General features: G+C 39.4%; 1 protein-coding gene across 33 annotated transcripts in view; it reads right to left on the bottom strand.

Moving 5' to 3' along the window:
- Nucleotides 1-20,112, bottom strand: part of TPK1 (thiamin pyrophosphokinase 1) — a 329,004-nt gene that overhangs the window by 200,404 nt on the left and 108,488 nt on the right. For 26 of the 33 annotated variants that reach the window (XR_013946707.1, XM_080580495.1, XM_080580515.1 and 23 more), the window contains one exon: nucleotides 1,341-1,410. Coding sequence is in view for 31 of the 33 variants with exons in the window: in XM_080580495.1 (XP_080436621.1) it covers nucleotides 1,341-1,410 (70 nt within the window). In the remaining 2 variants the exon portion in view is untranslated. Of the gene's footprint in view, nucleotides 1-1,340; nucleotides 1,411-5,270; nucleotides 5,406-20,112 lie in introns of those variants that run through there. The other 7 variants (XM_080580490.1, XM_080580491.1, XM_080580494.1 and 4 more) reach the window with 2 other exon arrangements.

Raw genomic sequence — 20,112 nt, 5'->3', positions numbered from 1 at the left:
GAGAAGGCTCTGGGGTGACCTCATTGCGGCTGGTCAGTACCTAAAGGAGGCTTGTAAAAAAGATGGAGAGCAACTTTTTGCTCAGGCAGATAATGACAGGACAAGGGGGAATGGTTTTAAAGTAAAAGAGGGCAAATTTAGTTTAAAGGTTAGGAGGAAATTCTTCACTCAGAGGGTGGTGAGGCACTGGCACAGGTTGCCCAGAGAAGCTGTGGATGCCCCATTCCTGGAGGTGTTCAAGACCAGGTTGGACAAGGCCCTGGGCAACGTGGTCTAGTGGGTGACATCCCTGCCCATGGCAGGGGGGTTGGAACTAGATGATCCTTAAGGTCCCTTCCAACTTAAGCCTTTCTATGATTCCTCTTTCAGATTTATATCCTCTCCTAGCACATACATTTATACACAACTTCTGTACTTGCTTTTGGATGTGTATGAAGTCCTGACACTAAATCAGTAATAACTAAAAAGAAAAAGTAGACATCCTATTTTAGTACCCATCTCACTTCACAATGCAAGCAGATTGTTTCTAAGGCCTCAGAAGAGGAATGAAGAGGACATAGTTTATTTCAGCGCCGGTGAAAGACATCTGACGTTCCTCTTGTCATCTCTTGCTAAGAGCACAAGTTTTTCCAGAGGCTTCAGTGAAGCCCTAGCTCTGATGGAGACATAAAATAAGACAGATTGAAAACAGAGCTATAAACAAGCTATAAACAGTGGGCTTAGGGAAAGAAGGTATTTTAGGCTACCTATATGTTTTTGAACTTTTAGTTGGGAAAAGTAATTAAAGATATAGCAGAGAAGGCATTATACTACCTGCTACTACATGACTCTCATAGCCGTTGCCCTGCTAGCTGTCATGCAAAATGAGATGACAGTTACGGATGTCAGCTCTCCACTCTTTTTCTGCCCTTACACAGAACAATTGCAACAGTTTTCAAGGAAGAAGTACTTCTTGGAATCCAGTTCTAGCTGATCTTTGTGTTCCTAGCTAATCAATCCTTTACACCAAACATTTCAAATAAGCCTCACCTTCTGAAGACCTGAGCAGAAGATAAAATTATTAAATTAAGTATGAGCCAACCTATGGGTATGGAAAAAACATTCATAATTGAAAACTAATTGTAGTACAGTACACTAATTTGGCTTTTTCTCAGGAGTTGTGCATATGCATATTGGTCTTGGGTGTTCAGATTTTGTTCACTTCTACCATGTGGCCACAGTTTGTTAAAGTATCATGTACAGATCTGGCAGCTACTTCAGTGACTGGAGTAATCAGATCCCGTTCCTCCACATTTTACTTTAATTTAAAAGAGATGACATCACGATTACTGTTAGCATACCTGTCCTGGCTTCCTTCTGTGATGTGATATAGACGATTAGCACCTCCATCAGCACAAGCTCTGAGTGCAGCTGCAAGTGAAGAAACAGAGCATCAGTGTATTGGTATTTGAAACAAACAAAAAAAACAACCAACCAAACAAACAAACAAAAAAACACAACCAGTTTACTCAGTTGCTGTAATTTTTGTGTAAACTCAGTGTCTATTGCAGAGTAGGGAGTAAACTTCAAATTTCATATGGCTTTTAGCTTTTCACACTTGACTAATTCTCTTCTTTCTCTAAATTTACATTTGAACTGTTTTTGTCAGACTAATGCCACTCTTCATTTGACTACGCCACTGCACTCTCCAAATAGCTTTTATCTATCCTAACCTAGTACTCGGTCATCTTAAATTAAGTGGGGGGCAAATATTCAAAACCTGAAAAGGGATCATCGCGCACATACTTGTCTAAGCAAGTTGGAACTTGCACCTTAAACCTAACAATCTTCTCACCCAGGTACAAAAACCATAATGGTGACTTTATATAAACTAGAAAAAAAAAAAAAGAAATCAGGCAAGATACTCCCTGTTCCCTCTTCCCCTCCTCCCTCCCACCCCCCCGACACAGAAGTACTAACACTAGAGTTCCTATACTGCTCCACAGACTGCTCAAATCATCTAATACAAATCATCTGATGTAAAAGCTAGGGCTGAGCATTAAATCTTGAACATTCCCGGTATGAAAGGAACAAAACCACAACCATTTTCAGTGCTTATACATAACCTGGGGACAGCAAAGAGCATGTGCCACTAATTCCAATTGACTTAAACCAGAACAGATGTGCTGTTATAGTTTGATCCCTTTATTAGACTTGTTAGATTTTAGAAAAAAAAGTATTCTAATACTATTATTGTAAAATCAGATATAATTTGGTATATTTTATTCATAAGCACCCCTATTAAGGATCATTTAGCTAACACATAGCTCTTTCACAAGAATTTTAAAGTATGACGAGCTATTAAAGACTGAAAATGACCACCGTGTCTTAGCAGTCTTTATCAGTTCTGTTCAGAGATGCACAAGTTAGATAACTGCAGTGTGCAGGATGAAAGAAGCTATCATTTTTGCACTAGTGCAGAGCATTCCTTCCAGTTCTGTGAGCAAAGAGAGACGGGCTGGTAGATTTGAGAGGACTGAAAGTCAGAGTATTTGTGGAGGGGAACAGAAAAACAAGGAGAGGCAAAGAAAAAGAACAGCCTGCCAAAGTTTTGTGAAAAAAGGTGTAAATAATCAGATCAGGCACTTCCTGCTGCTAAGAATCCAATTTTCAGCTAAAGCTGCTTTTTTCTTTTCTTTTCTTTTCTTTTCTTTTTTTTTTTTTTTCCCTTCATTTAGAATTGTCTCTCAACAGTGATGCGAAACTACATTTTTCTGCTTGGCACTCATTCATTGGGAAATCTGGACTCCCTCCCTAGCTTAGTAATCAACTTAGCCACACTATACAAATTTGGACAACAAAATTCATGTCTGCACCTCTGTATCTGCTCTCCTCTTTAAGCCATTCTTTTTCATTTTTCTGCAGAACTCCCAGCATAGGGAATATTCTTTATGTTACAACCACCACCCGGTACAATGCAACCTTGGCTGAGGCTTCTTGGTAAAAAACAAAAGAGCAGAGCAGCACAAATACTGCCAGTTCATCATGTGGGTAGTTTTGGGTACAGCAGCTTCTTTTCTGCAGGCTATAAGAATCTGTAGGGCTGGAGAACTAGCATTAAACTTCTCAGCATCTTTTCTAGCATTGCTCCTGCTCCCATGACCCCTATCTCTCTTATCCATATAATTACAATGCCCACTGCTGTAAGCACTACTTTTCTCAGTCTCCTTGTGCAGACTGTGCTCTGTTCTGTCTCCTCATCCTACTTCTCTCACTTCTTTCAGCCACCATTCAAACCCATACTAACAAGGCAAGGTCAAACAGATTTGATCTTGACAAATCTTATTAGCTGAAATAATTTCTAAATGATGGTAGCCGGCCAGCCATTTACAATGGTGATTCACTGCTTCAGGCTCTTACCAGGTTCCTCGCCCATCCTGATGAATATAACATCACAAGACAAGAAGAACATCCTTTTTTTTTTTTTTTTCTTTTTTTTTTTCTCCTGTGTTTGACAGGAAGCTCTTAACTTTTCTCACTTGAGGTTACAACTGAAACTGGATTAATGTAATTCCTTTCACCTAGGCATATTTGCTAAGTTCTCTCAGGGAGTTCAGCTCACACAATTTTGTAACAATCCTTTGCAAAGAGTCTGTATATCTGTCCTTAAATTAGCTATCTTGCCCATCGTTTTATTTAGCAGATATAATAGATCTACGCAAGGCCTAGGACCTTACCAATTACAAAATCTCTTCTCTCCCCTGGAGCTACAAAAGCAATTTATCAGTTGAGACGTTCTTTGTAACCCAAACTGTACAAAGTCTGCAGAAAAATTATTTTCTAACTTCAGGTACACAAGCTGCCTAAAGAATGCTTCCCCAGCCAAACAGAGCCACAGCCTTTTCCTTCTGAGAACAGTGATTTTTTAAATCTATTCTCCCATATTTTAAACAAATAAGTGGCTTATGACTTCTGTGGAGAAAAAGAAGGGACGAGATACAGAAAATGAGACACAAAAAAGTCTGTTACCTGTCTCAGTTGCTTTAAGACAGCCAGAGCCTTAACTATTGTAAAGTATCTCAGTGAACTTACCAAAAGGTATGCCTGGCCTAATACTACAGCTGGCATTATTTCAAAAGCACATGACCAAAACCCAAAGAAACTGAGTATTATGGAAAAAAATAATAAAAGTCAATCTTCATTCAGTCCAGTACATGTGAACTACTTCCAGTACATGGGAACTACTTCCAGTACTTGTGAACTACTGAGATTCTTTCAAAGATCAATAGGTGCCTAACAACAAGACTATGACATTTGTATGCTGGATACAGGGCTGATATTTGATATCTCAAATCAAAATAGTCACCTTATGTAACTGGAATTTAAAGTTTTCCCTCACATATTTATTCTTATCACTTCAGCAGCATTGTAAAGTTATTTAGAGAAACTATTTATGAGGTACTGATCCTTTACCAGCAAGTTAATAACTTACACTGGAACGAACCAAAGCCCCAAGTGCTTTAAGTAACTAGCAGGTAATTAACTGATTGGCTGGAGGCCAGTAAATCATATTATTTCTACCACCACCAAGCATTGATTGATAAAAAGTAATGATTTATATTAGCTGGAAGAACATGTAACATTATTATCTGGAAGTATTTAAGGAGATAGTCAGCAATTCTAAACTTACAATACAGATGGAAAATTTATATGGAAAGATAATAGGAACTGATTTTATACAGTGTCTTTTATATTAGGGACAAAAATTGCTTTACAAACAGCAATTTGGCCAAGGTGCAGAACAGCAACTGTGAAGGCAAATCTAACAGTCTCTAGACACTCTGTAACAGCTCACACAAAACCTCATTAATTATTTCAGCAGAAACTGAAGGACCTGAACAAGATCAGGGCTTTGTTTTGCTTGGCATTGTGAAAACAGAGATACTTTCTTCCAAGAAGTTTGCAGTTTAAATAGATGGAAAAAAATAAAAACACAAATAAGAAGGTGAAAAAAGACAGATGAAGTGCTAAGCATTGCATGAGTCAAAGAGAAGTTATCTTCCAGCACAACCAAAATGGATGGCAGGGCTTTGAGAAGGAAGAATAACTTACGTGGTCAGCCAAAACATAGCAGGTCTTGCAGACACCTTCTCTTCTGACTCTAAAGGTTACTATCCCATTACTGAAGAGCCCTCACATTTGCCAGGTGTATTGCATGTTCTTTAGCTTATTCAAGTCAGAAAGAACCATGTTGGTAAAGACATTATTTAAAGGATTTTGGATAATCTCACCTCTGTGAACTAAACCAGACTAAGGAATGGTCGTCCCAGTAGCTCACTGAGCTCTGACGGGTCAGGAGGACCATCACCTCCAGGGAAGATGCCGTGACTTGCAGGTGGGGGTTGTAGCTTTTTCAGCCAGCCCAGCTGGAAGCAGAGGAAACACATGCCCTTAGCCACCTTGCTCGGCTGGACAGACCCAAGGTACAGCTTCATGCTTTTATGATGAGAAGAGGTGACACAAAGAGCACAAGGGCACAAGTGCACTGTAGCATGAGCTCAATGTACAGGTCTGCACTCCTTGGAAATACCGACAATTACAGCTTTTCCAATCTGAATATTCTGTGATAAGCTCCATTCCTCAGAAATAGCTCAGTTTGTCAAATTACCACACATCTCTATGCATCACATTCATTTCTGATATAACTCCAGTGTCGTTCAGTGAACTAGCAAATGAGAGACCTAACCCAGGAGTCATCTGACTCAATGTGCTGAGTAGTGGAAGAGTATAAAAGGGCAAAGCCAATGCCACGGCCAACAACTGCTTCCCAAGTTACTGGAAGCGGCAAATGTTGAATCCAGTAGTGTTTTAAATTACAATCAGAGTAAATATCCTTCAGTTCTGCCTATGCTCAGAAGGAGTTATGTCAAAAATGTATTAGGAGCCCACAGCATCTCTGAAAGAATTTCAGAGTCAACAGGAATGAAGAAACCAAAGTCCTTCCGAGTAATAATGTTCATCTAAAATGGTGTCTCTTCCGGTAGGAACCAATGAAAGAGTCCCTCCCTAACGGAAGTCTAGAGGCAAATTTTAGGGCTGCTAGTGAATACAAAAATTATTCTAACACAATAATGAAAGCAAAGAGAATCTCTTTTAGCAAATACAAATAACTCCCTGTAACTGTGAGACAGGATATGAACAGCATATCAAACATGAAAAGGAAAGTCTTCGCTCTGAGTTTTTTTCCAGAAAAAAGGCAAGTATTTTGTCACACATTTAACAGTCCTGCAGATTCAGGCAGGGGAAAAGTCTGTACAGAACAGGTGTAATTCTTGTAGACTAAGTAAGATCAGTGTATAAAAAGGGTAAAATGGAATAAAAGGGAATACGTTTATTTATAGAAAGCACCAACTCTTGGGAAGAAAAAAAAAAAGAATAAATTCTATTATTCCTTGCAATTATCATTTATTTTTCTTTTTTCAAAGTTTTGAAATTGACCTATGTCTTTGTCACAATTCAAATTTATGACATCTCCCCTAAACCTCCCTTAGTATATCCCCATGTTCCTCTTCTAATTTTACATAATTCTTCTAGGTATGCAATCTGTTTTCCTCATTCACTTATTGATTCAGTAACCTGGTAACCATAATTAACCTGCCAGCATAATCTACACATAAGAGAACACTGCATAATTAACAACTAGAACTTTGGCAGTAATATAAAAGTGATAATATATAGTAGATATGCAGAGAATTGCTCGGTTTGCTTGATACATTTGGCTAACACATTTTTGTTTCAGCATTAATTAAAAATATCAATTGCCAACAACAGAATGCATAATCCGTATTTATATGCTTTCTCTTTTCCTTCTTTGTCTTGCAGAAACTGCAAAAACATGTTTGACAAATCCACAGCTTTGTACAGCTGCAGATTGCTAGCCAGAGGATATATCTGCATCTCAAACTATTCCCTCCCACCCATGTGTTTCTTTCTACCTGTGTTATCCGGGCTATATGCTACTGCTATTATATGCCAAATACAATTCAACACAGACATCTTTCTTTTGGTACTTTTTTGCCGCTTTTTTAGCAATTCACTTCTCTGTCAGTCCACAGTAGTTTCCTGCTTTGCAGCTGGACACTGGTCTTGCTAAGGTGCTTTTAAACTATTTTAACTAGGTTTATTCTTAAGTTAAGTTGTCTAAAACTGAAAAGGCTTAGCTCTTGTCACTGGTATTTTAAATGTGAAAGTGTCCACAGGGCTTTAAATAAGCGTGGTGAAGAAGGTCACCTGCTCTCGGGATATTCAGGTGAAATTAAAAGAGATAAACAGGTGCTTTCAAAGCTGCTATTACAGGTTCACTTTTGTGTTGCTGCAAGTTAATGAAGGACTGTAGGACTATTCAGCACTTTCTAGGATTGTGCCCATTAGGGATGTCACCAAAAATTCCTCTTTTTTTTTCTGCCTGTGGTGATTAACAGTTCCACATACATACTCCCAGCCCACGAGCAATTTGCAGTTTTACAAATTCTTAAATTGTCTGTGTATCCAAGAAAGGTCCCTCAGCTACCAATGTCTTGTACCTGACTTCTACACAATCTTTATCGCTCAACAAACATAAAAGACCAGGAAAGGTAAGTAAAAGGTTCATCAACACCAGAGCTGGCAGCCTGCTTTTGTATGGAACGGATTATGAATCTCAGATGAAAAATTACTGCACATCTAGCAAGGTAATTATATGTTTCCTGCAAAACTCCTGAACATCTTTAATCACTCTACTTTGAGCTGTGAAAGTCATAGAGATCTCAGCTAAGCAGAGGCAGGATTCATTAAGCAATTAAATATGAAAACACTACGAAGGAACCAATGTGCTGATGAATTAGGAAACATTATTCTTTTCTCGGCATGTTCATTTAATACCAAGATAACATGGTCACATAGAAATGAAACAATGGGAAAATTGTTTAATTTTTCCCATAGACAATAGCTTCCCCTCCACTTTATCAAAAAAAAAAAGTAAAAAAAAAAAAAAAAGTTACACAATCCTCGAATCAATACCTTACTTAAACAAACAAAAACATCCTAAAAAAAATTAAAATCTCAATGCTCACTTTGGAAAATGAACATAAAAAAAGACCAGATCGACCCTTTTTCAAAATAAATTCTTAGGTACCAGAAAACACAAGTGCAAGCAAAAAAACCTCGGAGTATCAGTAAATATACCAGGAGTAATGTGCTGTCAGAGACAGAGGCAAGAGAGCAACTATGTTTTCACTAGACTGAGTTTCTGGACTGTCTTCAGGTACAGCTCCACGCAGAGTTCATTACAATGATTCATATTCAAGGCTGCTGGGTTTGAAGTAATCTCTTGTCAGACGTTAGATTTAATATTCCTGCAACCCTCACTTAGTATATGATTTTCTCTTTTCTTTCCTGTCATTCTTCTCACATTCTGTCAAGATAGGGAACTCCGGTTCTTGCCAAGCTGCCTTATACCCATGGTTGAAACATGCTCTGCAAGCCCCAGCAGTGGGAGCAGCCCCGTGCTGTCTTGGAGCTAAAACCAGAAGGACGGAGCCCAGACATAAAACAAAGTACTTGTTGCCATCATTTACACTAAAATCTAAGTGACCTTTTTATGACAAGGCTATGTGTCTTGATGCCACTGGGGAAAGAATCAGAAAGAAGTTTATTTCTTTTCATTTCCTCCTTTTTACGCTCTGCTTGAAAAATGACAGCTAAACCAATAATGTAACATTTAATCAGCTTTTCTTTTTGCCCTGAGCATACATCTATTATTACCAGGTAACAGTAAAAACACTGATTGGGATACACACACACACACCAAAAAAAGGAAAAATGCACTGAAGTGCATGATGTTAATCCTTTCTTCCTGCTAAACTATTTGTTTTGATTATCTTTAAAGAATAATTTGTCACATCAAAGATCTTCACGAACCAAACATGCTGCTGAAATGTAGGAGGTAGGTTCTAAATGTGCCTTAAATAGCTTCTTTTTCAGGGTGAAAAGGAGTCCAAGCTCTCCACGATCACAGTTTTGCATCCTATTGCTGGCAGGTCTCCCAGGAGCTGGGCGGGATCCTGGTTTGCAGACAAACATGCGAGTGCCCCCACTGGGTAGGGACCTGCCCTGGACCGTGGCTCTTCCCAGGGACACGTGCAGTCGGCGCCTGAGGTCCTCATCCTCACATCAGCGTGCCATCCTTAAGGGAGGCTGTGGGGAGCTGGGGTCAGCCTCTTCTCGCAGGTAGCTAGAGATAGGACTAGAGGGAATGGCCTCAAGTTTTGCCAGGGGAGGTTCAGGTTGGAAATTAGGAGACATTTCTCAGAAGGAGTAGTCAGGCACTGGAACAGGTAGCCCAGGGAGGTGGTGGAGTCACTGTCCCTGGGGGTGTTCAAGGAAAGGTTGGACGTGGTGCTTAGGGACATGGTTTAGTGGGTGACATTGGTGGTAGGGTGATAGTTGGACCAGATGACCTTGGAGATCTTTTCCAACCTTAATGATTCTCTGAGATAGAGCTTGCAGTGCTGGTACTATTCCCCTTTAGGGCCCAGACTTGGCCTAGAGTGATTCCACACTCCTGCGGCCCGCACTTGGGTCACACGCCAATCAAACCGCCATTATTAAGACTGAGAAAGGTGTTACAGCAGGAACTAACTGGCATGGGGGCTCAGCACAACATGCTGCACCCCCTCCAAAGGACAGAAGCTGTCAAAATCGTGGCCATTGTTAAAGATCTTGGGACCAACTCTAAGACTGAAGCTGAAACCAGTGCTTTAACAACACTCAGAGCTGAGAAAAGCACAGCTAACCTCGATTTGGAGGTGGGAAGGTGTATGATGACCTTACAGTGGAAAAGAAACATGTAGGAGAAGCAATGCCACCATTAACTCCTCTGTTTTCTCGTCAACAACTCCATCGCCACTCGCTATAGATACAAATGCCTCCTCTGTAACCCCATGACCACTGGTGAAGAATCTGCTTAGCCTCAAACATCAAACTGCGTACAGACACCATGCCTGCTATCCCTCATAATGTATCCCATCAGGTTGCCTGTCAAATACCATCTTCTTTTATTGCTTCATAAGTACAATACCCCTCACTAACAAAACTTTATTGTAACTTGTCTTACTGGTGTCCTAAACCTAAAACAAACACATACATCAAAACATAATTGAACGTAAAGTAACTGAAAGTGAGTGCGGTGAGCTTTTTTTCTGCATCCATTACCTGACTTAGCAAGTTAAATGGAGATGCTTCAACATCAATTTTATTTCTGAAGTTTTAAAATTATATTGTTTAATAATTCAGTGTAACATGCACTGACTTCTAGCTCTGAGTGCAACTTTTTATTTCTTCATTTCATGTTTTCCATTGTAGCAACATTGATTTCTGACACAATGAAGATAAACAGCTACAGAAGTGATGGAATAATGCAGCTGTCTGCTATTTTAATTGCCAGCCAGAATTGTTATCAGACAAACATTAGAAACAAACCAATTCTATTCTTACAAAAAGAAAAAAAAATCAAAAATATTTTTTATTAGCTTTAGAACATATACATTTGCAAAAAGGACCAAGCTGTAATATGAAAAAAGCTCATTTTTTGGTCTTGTGTCATTGATTCAATGCTACCAGCAGCAACCCCCACGCAACCACCACTCCCTGTCCTACAGTGAACAGAAGATGGGGCAAGCAGGGAGGCAGCATATGGAAAAGGGTGGCTGGCAGCACCGAGGCGACGAAGAAAGAGAAATAACCTCCTGCTGCTCAAGACCACCAACAAGACTATGTTCCTCATCAGACCAGAGTTAGTGCTACTGTCTGTTCTGCTTCCACTGAACAATATACATTAATAATTCAAGCCAACCTGCAAGCGTAAGGCATTGTGCGTGATAAGTTCATATTCATGACTATGATTAAATATTTTCAGCTAACACATTTATATTTCAAATTTTGTTTGCCTAAATTGGATTTGCAGTAGTCTACAACTCATCAAAAAAAGTAATCACATACTTATCTTAAATAGCACAAAATGTATTAATTCTCAGGTTACTAAAATACACACCATTCCTTAGCAGCACGGAATAGATTCCCAGACAACCGTATATATGACAGTAACAAAAACTTTTGTGTGTTAAGGAAATTTCAGAACACATGAAAGTCAGAAACTCTTTTTTTTTTTTGAAGTAGAATATTACAATGCATAGATTTTTAAACAAAGCTTGATTTTAAACAAATCAAGCTGGCACCAACACTTTCTTGAAAAATTGTGTAAGCTATTTAAAAGAATAATTTTACTTTAAAAGCCGTTTGGAAATATGTGTCAACAACAACAACAAAAATCCTAATCCATATGAAATTGCTCTCTGTAATCTATTTTCTAATGTCTTTACAACATAGTTGCCCTATAGCCATACTGTGTAGTCTTGTGTATAGATATTTTTCCCTACTCTTAACAGATAAATGGTTCAATAGATTTTCAACCAAACAATAACAACAGTAAACTAATAAAAACAGAATCAAGAGAAATGGACAAAAGAAGAAGGAAATATTCACTCTGAACATCAACAAAAAAAAGTTTTATGGGGTGTTCTTTAAAGGCAGCATAAGCCAACTTAATTTGAGAAATGAGCACGTATTTTGAAACTAGACCAACTTAAGTTAATACTTTAAAACACTCAAAATAAGCCAGCATCTTGGAATTACTTGTCTAAAACATTGGTAGATGGTAATAAATTCTTTAATGACAGTTTCACCCCTTGTATTTGACTGACCCACATGCCTTGTCTTTTCTCTTAACTCTCAAATTTTGGCAATGGAAGTTTTCCCAAGAAACTGGAAATATAAAATCAACTATGAAGTTTGTAATGTCACCTGGTTTATTTCATATTTGCAATAGCTACAAGTACATACACACTGGTATTTCTATTAACAAAGACAAGAATGACTTCAACAGAAGTGATGGATTTGCACTGATATAGCTCTGGTACTGGCACCTAAACACAGCTCTAAGAATGAACAATAATTTTGATATTAAAAAGTATTGCACCTTTCAGGAGGAGAAGAGTTCTGCATCAGAACTATCTTGATCCCCCAAATCTTGCCACACAGAATAAATCTAAAATGGAAATAAAATTCTTCCTAGGTACTTTCTTTATGCCAGATCTTCCAACAGTCAAGAAGGAAGGTCAGCTAGTATAAATTAACAGACAGACATGACAGATCAGGTCTATGGTGTAATTTTGTCAAACATACATTTATTTTGTTATTTGTACTTTTAAAAAGAGTAGAAAAGTTCATAATGAAGAACAAAATACGATATTTTCATTTTTAAAATGAAAGTTAACATTTTCAAAAGAAACAGTCACCAAAACCAATCATTTTGGGGAAGTTTTTAGTTATATTGATGACCCAACACGTTAAATCACCACAGGACACAAAGACCATTTATTTGGACAGGCAGAGTCAGCGGCAAGCCAGGCTAGAAATCTGAAAGAATGGAAATGTTACTCTGAATGCAAAATGGTATTTCTTGTCTGAACCGAGAGGAAGCAGAGGCTCTGTGCTCTCTGGGGACAGTGACAGGACCTGAGGGACAGCAGGGGAGGGTCAGGCTGGGTGTTAGGAAAAGGTTCTGCGCTGAGAGGGTGGTTGGGCACTGGGACAGGCTCCCCAGGGCAGTGGTCACGGCACCGAGCCTGATGGAGTTCAAGAAGTGTTTGGACAATGCTCAGACACATGGTCTGATTTTTGGGTGGTCATTGGTGACCCAGGAGTTGGACTCAATGATCCTTGTGGGTCCCTTCCAACTTAGGACATTCTATGGTTCCATGAATTCTCTGCAAATAGAGCAAATGGAAAAAAACAATACCATCTTCCCCGAACAGAAATATCAAAATCCATACGGAAACAGTATGGTTATGAATGAAGATGGCTTAGCAGCAGTTTCACAGTTCATAAAAGTGATGAAGAAACAAGTACATTGATTTCAAAACCTCCCTTTAATAAGGCTGTGAGAGAGCCTCAATATGAAATTTCCAAATAGAAATATTTCTAGGAGACAATCTAGAATTTATTGAAAAAAACTGTGTTCTCAAGGGGAATAAACTTCCACTCAACATCTCTCTTCATAGCAAGGCTGTAAACAGAATCAGAAGTTGTGCTTATAAAATACAGTCTGTGTATCATCCACAACGTGCCTGCGGGAAGAACACCAGGCTGTACCAGTTTTCAAGGTGTCCTCTATTCCTCCCTCCTAGATAAGAAAAAAATCACCACCATCTGCCTTTTGCCACGAATTTTCATTGAAAATTTTATATTCAGGTTCTCCTGAGGATACACACTTAAGACACAGATTTCCAGAAGGCAATGAAGCTGAGGAGTATAATCCCATGAGTTCACCAAAGTGCTGAGATGTTCCAAGCCTAAGTCATCACTAAAAAGTAGATGCAAAACCAAAAGCTTCATGCACACTGTATTAAGACCCAGTTCAAAGCCTATACGAGTTGGCAGTTTTATTGCAAAAACTGATGAGGACCTGAAAGCTTACATCACACTGGATAGCAGTAAAACATAAGATTACACTGTAAAATAACTTTACTGGAGGTCAATCCAGCCTTTCAGATGAATAGTGAGAAGTTCACAATTTAACATCATATTTTGGGGGATATGAGATTTAGGTATTATTTAGAGAACCACACAATTAGTAATCCATTTAATATCAGTAAAACGTCAGATCTCTCTAGTCTGCCATGGAAACTACTGAAATGCTAAAACTTTAATTTTGATGTTCTTCCACAGCATGTGATGGGAAAGGGAATTGTGAGGATACTGTTCACTTGCTGGCCTCAAGTAACTCATTTGAGGTAATCCATTTATAGATCTTTGTGCCAAGCAGACACAGCTCGTTCCCTGCCTATGAAACAGCATCTTGGGCAGTTCCCTATGGTCTCCTAAAGGGAGAAAGGCTTAAAATGAACGGAGAGGTAAAGTCTCAGTAGGGACTTCAGTCCCTGCATTTTGAACTGCTCAGTGTTTTAGAAAAAACTTGTAAACTTCTGGACTATTCAGAATATATTTTTACTAGCAGATTTGTACATATCTCATTTCCAGTTACAAAGATGATCAGGACATTGCAGGTGATTTTATTATCAAAATGCTATAGATTGCTGCTTTAGGCTTTTAGTCTCCATCTGCTCTGAAGATAAATAGCCCTAAAATTGCAATACAAAAGGACTTCCTGCTCTTGTTTTGGTTCATATATATATTTATTTTTAAGAAGAGAGACTGGGTTTAAGTCTCTCTCATTAAAGTCTGAAGTTCAGAGGTGAATTTATGGAAGCTGTGAAGGTAGGTATTCTTTGTTTTGTTTAAATTACCTGCTACCTAGCTGTATTATTTCCCCTACTTAAGTAATGCTAGCATGGAAGCATTTTGACATCCCTTGATTTTAAGTCAAACCAACTAATCTCAATTGAATACAAACACTGGCCTCTTCTTTGGGGCTATTTGCTCCTTGTAGTTGAAACCTGTGCATTCAATAAATAAAACCTTAGATCTAGCACACCTGAGCTTATTCAGAAAATCTTCTTTAAGAAACACATTCCAGGTGAAATAAGCAAACAAACAAAATCCTAAGACACAATCTTGCTCAAAATGTAATGCATTACACGTGATATCATGTTGGTCTTTATTCTCAAAATGGTTCAATGATTCAATGAAAACACCCAAAAAACTTCATAGTAGCTGTGAATCTGACTAGAGGGAGTATTCTTTTTAAATGTTGCTACTTAATTGAAAATTATCACCCTTTCAAATTTTCCATAGAAACATGGCTTATGAGTGTGGGAGAAAAAAATTAACCTAACTATATCTAATATATCTTTATTTAAATCAGCCAAATGTTGACCAAAAAGAATATCAATATTCTATTTAATTTACAAGCTCTGTACATAATAAACACTCCCATATCAGTAACAGAAAATATCAGAAGACAGGATGTTCAAATGTGATTTAAGTCACTGCACCAATCCCATGCTACTACCTACCAGATGAGCTGGAGATACCAATTTAGAACATGTAACATTTTTATCTAGTGTGTTCCTGCACTTGCCCTGGTTTAAACAGGCATTCACAGAATCATAGAATCATAAAGGTTGTAAAAGACCTCCAGAATCATCTGGTCCAACCATCCCCCTACCACCAATATCACCCACTAAACCGTCCCTAAGCACCATGTCCAACCTTTCCTTGAACACCCCCAGGGACGGTGACCCCACCACCTCCCTGGGCTACCTGTTCCAGTGCCTGACTACTCCTTCTGAGAAATGTCTCCTAATTTCCAACCTGAACATCCCCTGTTGTATCTTGAGGCCATTCCCTCTAGTCCTATCTCTAGTTACCTGTGAGAAGAGGCAGACCCCCAGCTCCCCACACCTTCCTTTCAGGTACCTGTAGAGAGCAGTAAGGTCTCCCCTGAGCCTCCTCTTCTCCAGACTGAACAACCCCAGTTCCCTCAGCCGCTCCTCATAGGACTTGTGTTCCAGGCCCTTCACCAGCTTTGTAGCCCTTCTCTGGACATGCTCCAGGGCCTCAGTGTCCTTCTTGTAGTGAGGGGCCCAAAACTGAACACAGTACTCGAGGTGCAGCCTCAGAAGAACTTTGTTTGACTTGTTTAATATCTTTTTCATCTTTCACAAGTTCTTGGAGCCTACAGTATTATTAGTCATTGGGCTTCAAAGCACAAGAATTATACGGAAGTCAGTCTTTTCACCCAGCTCTTATTTCCCTGCTCACAGGAACAGCATTCCTGCCCTCCCCAGGTGCTCAGTTCTTTTCCCTCTCCATCCATTCTTGACCAGGTCCTTTGTTGGCTTCCCTTGGTCAATGTAGGGGAATTCTCAGACTGAAGCCTTACATCTTGAAAGTTAAAAGAGCATAAAAAACAGCAGCAACAACACAACGAGCATACATTAGCAGGTAAGGAAGGACTTTCCTCAATTCACCTTAAATATTTATTTTCTCTCTACTTCTTATTAGTTTACTCTCAAACATCTCCACTGGTCATGCATTAGCTAAGATACCTGAGGTCAAGTTCAATCAAACCAATTCAGCAACAGATAATTTAGAGCAGAATCCTTCCTCCTAAAAGGCTTAGTGAAAGGAAAACAATTCCTCTTGTTCTTCATTTGATATTACGTGACTAAGTCCCTAAGGTTGTCAGCTGTCTTTCTGCAGTATGTGTATGTAAAACACCCAACACAGCAGGCCTGTTCAACCTAGCAAGGAGCACAAATAGCCATGCCCTAATTTCATGTGATACTATCACATAGGCTTCGAAAGACATCTTTGATTCCATGATTCACAAGGTGCTACATGGTACACTTGTACCATTAAGACAACAAGCATAGTTTCTCCAGTGAAGAAAAAGACCTTCTGTCTCAGTGTTTAAACTGCAGAAGGTCTTGCCACCTGCTTGAAACAGTCACCAGAGCTTATAATAGATTTTGTAATTTGTTGTGTTTTTTTTTTCTCTTAAAGATGCAACAATTCCTCTGTGAACAATGAAAATCTGATTAAACTGCTATCTTTATAAGCTAAACTAACCTTCATGTGCTTTCATTTACCTTGTGTACAGGTGAAACTGAATTGTATGAAGTCACAGCTCAACCTATCAATAATTCCCTGGCAGAAAAAAGTGTTTCAGAAATTTGGTTTAACAGCTAGCTTTCCTGCCTAAGAAACATTTGATATGGTTGCTCTTTTAGTAAATCAAAATCAATAGCTGTGAACAACTGAAGTAGGTTAAACTTCCCTTTATGTGATTAATTCTTCCCTTAGCCAACCCTACTCCTAACTTCTACAGCTTTAAAAGGCTTATCTGGAGGGGCACAGAATGGTATTTGCTTTTAAGCCATGCTTTGAGTGGTTCCTGTACACAGCAGGTCCTCACCCTCTGAGGAGGCCTCTGATTTCAGTGCAGCTACCTGGGCTGAGTACAGCATCAGAACTCAGACCATATTGCATACTTACCACCCTGTCTGAATAAAAGGTACTTCTAACAGTTCAAGCCCTAATGCTACACACCTTTGCTCTTTCTCTCTTCATTGTCTCTACCGAGCGCTAATAACCCCCCCTTTGGCATTTCATCCATTCCCTTTTCAAAAGCCACAGATCACCTCATCAACTCGCAGCAGCACAAATACCCCCTGGCAGCCTCACTTTTCATCGCACGTATTGTATTACATCTAAATGCAGTTCAACTCCTCCTCTTCACCCACTGTCTCCATTGCCTCTTCTCTCCCTCCACCTGTTGCTTCCTATTTCAGAGTCTGCTTTAGGAACTGCACAATTCTTTTACTTCACTTAACATTTAGCAATTGTGAGAACAGACAAAGTAGAAAGCATAACCAGAAAAGCACGGACTTTGTAGCTTTTTTGTCCAAATGTACTCATAGAAAGAAGAAAAGAGGACAGGTTCCCATTCGGTAAGCAAGAATAAAAATGGAACTGTCATGCTCTTTCTATCAACATGCAATAACCTCGTGCACTGTCCCGCCACTCGACCAGCGATGAGACTACTAGCCTGAACTGTTTGCATGCCAGCAGTTTCTCAAAGCCTGTACAAGGCGATATTTCCTGTCAAATTGCAGGCGGGCACAGGATGGAGGCCAAACAAGCCTTTGGGAAAGGTGGTCTGTTCTCAGTGAGCTGTGGAGGTGGCAATGCTATCACTCATGCAGCCTTAAGGGCTTTCAAGAAACCGGCAGAGCAGAGGAATTGTGTGTTACCTTCTGTCTACTGCAAAAGACTCTGCCTCCTCTTTGCAGCAGACGAGGATCACTGTGAGAAGTCACTGCTGACCCTAGCACTCACCTCTGCCACAAACTGCAGACAAAGCCTTTGCAGATGGAGGAGACACCTACCTGCCCCCAGAAAGTATCAATCTGAATCTGAGATTAAAGAACGGGGACGGATAGGAAATTTAATTATATCTTTTTTCTTCCCGGGCATGAGTGGCAGATTTCCTCACCTATAATGAAAACAACAAGCAGTGTTTAAAGAAACATTTACTTCCTGAGACAGCTTAATTCACCAGGGCATTCCCAGTATTTCCTCTTCTAAAGCGGAATGACAGCACACATTCAACAATAAAATGATGTAATATGCATTTGGAAAAAAATCCAAAAACAAAACCACCAAACCACTGTTCTGTTACAATTAAAGATACGAAGAAAGAAATGCCTGCATAAGAGGACATAATTAAAAATAACTGTATAGAAAAAAAAATCAAATAATTAGAGCTACCCTTTAAATCATTCTTGCAGCCTGTAAGAGAGGGATGTGCTACAAACTTCAATAATATCGTTTGGAACATCAGTCATTTTGCTCTTGCTGAAATTCATTTTTGATAATGCAATAGTAACATCCCAGGAATTATATTAAGTTTCTACTTTGTATTAAAGTAGAATTGTATTAGCATGGTAGAGTATGTGTATCCCTGCTGGGATTACTTTCATGCTGGAAAGAACAACGTTATTTTTCTATTACTGAAATAAGTTATCTATTTTGACTGTGGAAAATATATTTCAGTGAACTATAAACTAACAAAACCTGTCATCTAGGAGAGTATCAATAAAGTTTTTCTTATTGTGTATTTTCAATTCCTAGCCAGCAGCAATTTTGCTAATTTTTTTGCATGAAGTCATTTGATTTACGGCACACCTATGAGCCCATATACTGAAGTTAGCATGTCCAGTGCAATAATTCTTGCTCAGTCCTTGACCAAACTGTTGGGAAATCTGCCTGAGGAAAGAGCAAAAGATTGAGATTGAAAGATCTATGTCTTTTAGAACAAAAATCAAGTGTCCTCATTCCAGGATCTCTTTTGACCCAGCCTCTGCCTTTGACTACATGCACCCTAACAGTGAGCCCCAAAGAAGCCTGGGGAGAGGGAGAAATGGGGAATTTGAGTTAGCTTACCTCCAAAGACATCTGTACTCTACTGACATCATTTTCCAAAGTAATCAGCACCAACCTCCAAGCTGTAGGATCACTGGTTTCCATTAATCTTTCATAGTGCTTAGTGAGCCAGAGCCTTCTCTAGCTAGCCCTAACCCATCCCATCAATTTACTGTCAGGGCATCAGAGAAATGGCTTTAAAAGGTGGTGGAAGAGAAGAGAGTCACCTTAGCTGATAAAATCTGCCTCAGGTACAAGGTGCAAACTTCCAGATGTGAATTAGGGACGCTTTCAGAGACAGGCCTGTCATTAAGCCCCAGCAGCCCCATGAATGGATTGAGCTCCACCCGCCCCCCCCCCCCCCCCCCCCGGAAGGGATCAAGACCATGGTCAGCAATGCAGGTACTTCAGCAAAGGTTTTAGACACATAATTAATTCAAATCAACACGAATATTTCCAAATGTACACCCTACTATGCCATTGCTGATGTGCAATTTACAGTGCATTTCACATCACTTCAGAGGCTGACCAATACACTTTCTCATGCTGAAGCCACACATCCACACCACCCTTTGGGGAACTTTGATCAAAAGAGATTAAATTATCATATATGTGGTAGAAAAAGCAGCATGGGCATAAGATTTGGGACTGGCTAATTTATACCATATGGGTTCTAGCTGCTGGCCTTAGGCCTTTTATTTATTTATTTATTTATTTTTATTTTAATTTAGTGAGAAAACAAGACTCAGGAAGAAGAAAGGGGACTTGAGTGTATTTTAGAAAAGCAACTAGCAATCAGTTTGGGGGCAGAATGCTACCCCTTTGAGAGAAGGGCAAGCTTCATGACAGGTCTGCCTGTGGCAGCAGGTGTCGCTGTAAGGCAGAGGTATCACAATGAGTAAGGAGGCACAGGCAGGAGAACAGAAGCAGGCAAAGATGCTTTGCATTACGTGGTAAGAACATGGAAATTCTTGACAGCTGGTAGCTATGCACACTTTTTGTGCTAAGTATTTCGGTTGCAAACATGATCAAGCAGCAGATTGCTAGTATACACCTGCTTAAAGAAAAGTATGGAAACTTTTACTTCTGTGGTAACAGCTTGCATAATGGCATTATGTGTGGCTTTCCATTTACTTACTGAGTGCTCAG

The sequence above is a fragment of the Anser brachyrhynchus genome, assembly GCF_964034855.1.
Source record: "Anser brachyrhynchus genome assembly, chromosome: 2".
In the NCBI taxonomy this organism is placed as follows: domain Eukaryota; kingdom Metazoa; phylum Chordata; class Aves; order Anseriformes; family Anatidae; genus Anser; species Anser brachyrhynchus.
This window is presented reverse-complemented; position numbering and strand designations above follow the sequence as displayed.